We start from the raw sequence: 2,205 nt of genomic DNA on the forward strand, positions 1-2,205 counted from the left end.
AGAGCAATGACGACGGATAATGCAAATAGACAAAAAGACAAGAACTAGAGACAATAAGACAAGAACTACAGACAAAAATCAAGAAAACATTATAAGCAACGTGTCCAATCAAAATGGGGTATGAATTCTATGTTCATTAAATTTTGATTTAATAAATATATATCCAGCTACAAAATTAAGTTTGTAAACGAATAACGAATTCTGAAATGGAATTCAATCTATAGCAACCAATTAAGACATTTAAACTGATTTTTTAAATTCCCATTTTGACTAGCGGCAGCATATTTCATATCATCGGGACTTGTGAAAAAAACTACAAAAAAAGACTTTTAAAGGTATTAAAAAGACAAAAAAGGAGAAGGATTCATGTTATTTACATGTCTTGTGTCCTTCATTCAGAATGGAAATGGTTTTGATAGCTGAAAAAAAACAAAAAAAACATATGTCTTTCACAGGAAAAACAGAATGCTCAAGATCTTATTATCAATAGGTCTGAGAAAACCAGTCAGACTGACATGCATGGAAAGAAAAGTCACATACACATTCAGCCGTTGGAGGTATCACAGGTTAGCATCTGTGAAGCCTCACTCTGACAAACCTTTTCCCTGGTCGCACACGTCAACGACACCCAGGGATCGCGATGACTACAACAAAATACGAAGACTATCTTAAGATTGTAAAGCGCAAAGACCTTGCTGTCCAGCGAGGATATGTACTATACCAATGCTATTTATTATTATTTCATTAAAGGTGAGAAATAAAAATGGATAACTGTCTGGGTCAAATTCCTTTTACACTACTGTAAATATTTATACTTGAGGCTGGACCTCAGAATTTGACATCCATCTCTTCTAAAAATGGAGTGGAGAGCCTAAAAATTTCCACCAAAAAAAAAAGACCAAATGTCCAGCGAATGCCCCATTGGTGATTTGAATCAGGGCCATGCACACCCTAGCCCAGCATCATACCAAACTGAGTTGACTGCATGCCCTTTTTATCGCGTAGCGCTGTGTAACATTACCATTCTCTATTCTTTCTTAGTTTGAGCTTTCTTTGAAGGTCGCTTTTTCATATACGTAGGAGATAGTTTTGAAAGTCACTCCTTTCTTTGTCCGAGTTCTGTTGAATGTCGCTATTGTACAGTAGTAGCAGTTCCTTAAGAGTACTGCTATTTCCTAAGAGGGAGTTACGTATGAGCTTTGCTTTTTCAATACAAGGAGTAACTTTTGCGTGCCATTTTTTTCGTAGTGGGGGGGGGGTGTAACTTTCAAACATGGCTTGTTTAGTAGTAGGAGTTGGTTCCCTGCGAGGGGATGCTGAGGTACATCTGCAGGGAGATAAGTCCCACGGCGGAGGAGAAGCCTGCCTTAGCCAGGAGGAGCATCCAGGAGCCCAGACCCACCGTCTGCATCAGAATCCTGGAACAGACAAGGCAAACTTCTAATAGAAGGTCAATAAAGTGTATTACCATAAATACTTGCCTATAATGTGAGCGATTTTTCCAAATCGTTGTCATCTTCTTCACTAGAAAAGTACAGATCCGACCTACCCAATTAGTTTTAAAATATTGCAATATGAGTTCAGCATTGTGCCAAAACGCATTTTGGATTGTCTGGGAGAAAAAAAATCTAAATTCTATTCAGCTATCACACAATATAACTCAGACAATGCTCCATCGACTCATAAAGGACAGCCATTACATATCCTCAAAGACCAACCCCGAAACATAACGAGTAATAGAAGGGTTATTTTTATGTAACTTGAACTTAATGAGTTTCGGTTAGGGCAGTCGTCTATCTATTAATTTTATCAAAAACTCCACAGATCTGGCGGTGAGTTAACTATGTTTCCTGGGAAGCCACAGCTCCCTCAGCCTGGATGGACCCTGAGAGACAAGGCTGAAGCAGCCTGCCTCTTAAACGATAAAAACTGTGTCAATGAGGGCTTGGAACATACACAATCAATGTTAGCCAGATCAAAAGGATAACGCACACGCCCTCTCTCCCTCCATTTCTTGTTTGGTACTCTCTAGTAACACCTCTAGGCTACGGCATTTATAAGTGGGGCGTGCTAATAAAATGAGATACTTCTCAGATTTTAACCCTATGGACCTAGATGAATGTGTCAAATTTATAGGTTGGGTTTGTACAATTAATTTTATGAAATATGATAAAAGGCATTTTAATGTTGAAGTATATGGCATAA

At 38.4% G+C, this 2,205-nt stretch overlaps 1 protein-coding gene across 1 annotated transcript in view; it reads right to left on the reverse strand.

The window, feature by feature from the left end:
- Window positions 1-1,251: 1,251 nt before the first annotated feature.
- Window positions 1,252-2,205, reverse strand: part of LOC101852661 (transmembrane protein 147) — a gene marked incomplete in the record, with an annotated part of 10,546 nt that continues 9,592 nt past the window's right edge. Inside the window, 1 exon segment of the mRNA XM_013089927.2 lies at window positions 1,252-1,418. Coding sequence (XP_012945381.1) covers window positions 1,283-1,418 — 136 coding nt within the window.

This window comes from Aplysia californica, unplaced genomic scaffold (genome assembly GCF_000002075.1).
Source record: "Aplysia californica isolate F4 #8 unplaced genomic scaffold, AplCal3.0 scaffold01082, whole genome shotgun sequence".
Taxonomy (NCBI): domain Eukaryota; kingdom Metazoa; phylum Mollusca; class Gastropoda; order Aplysiida; family Aplysiidae; genus Aplysia; species Aplysia californica.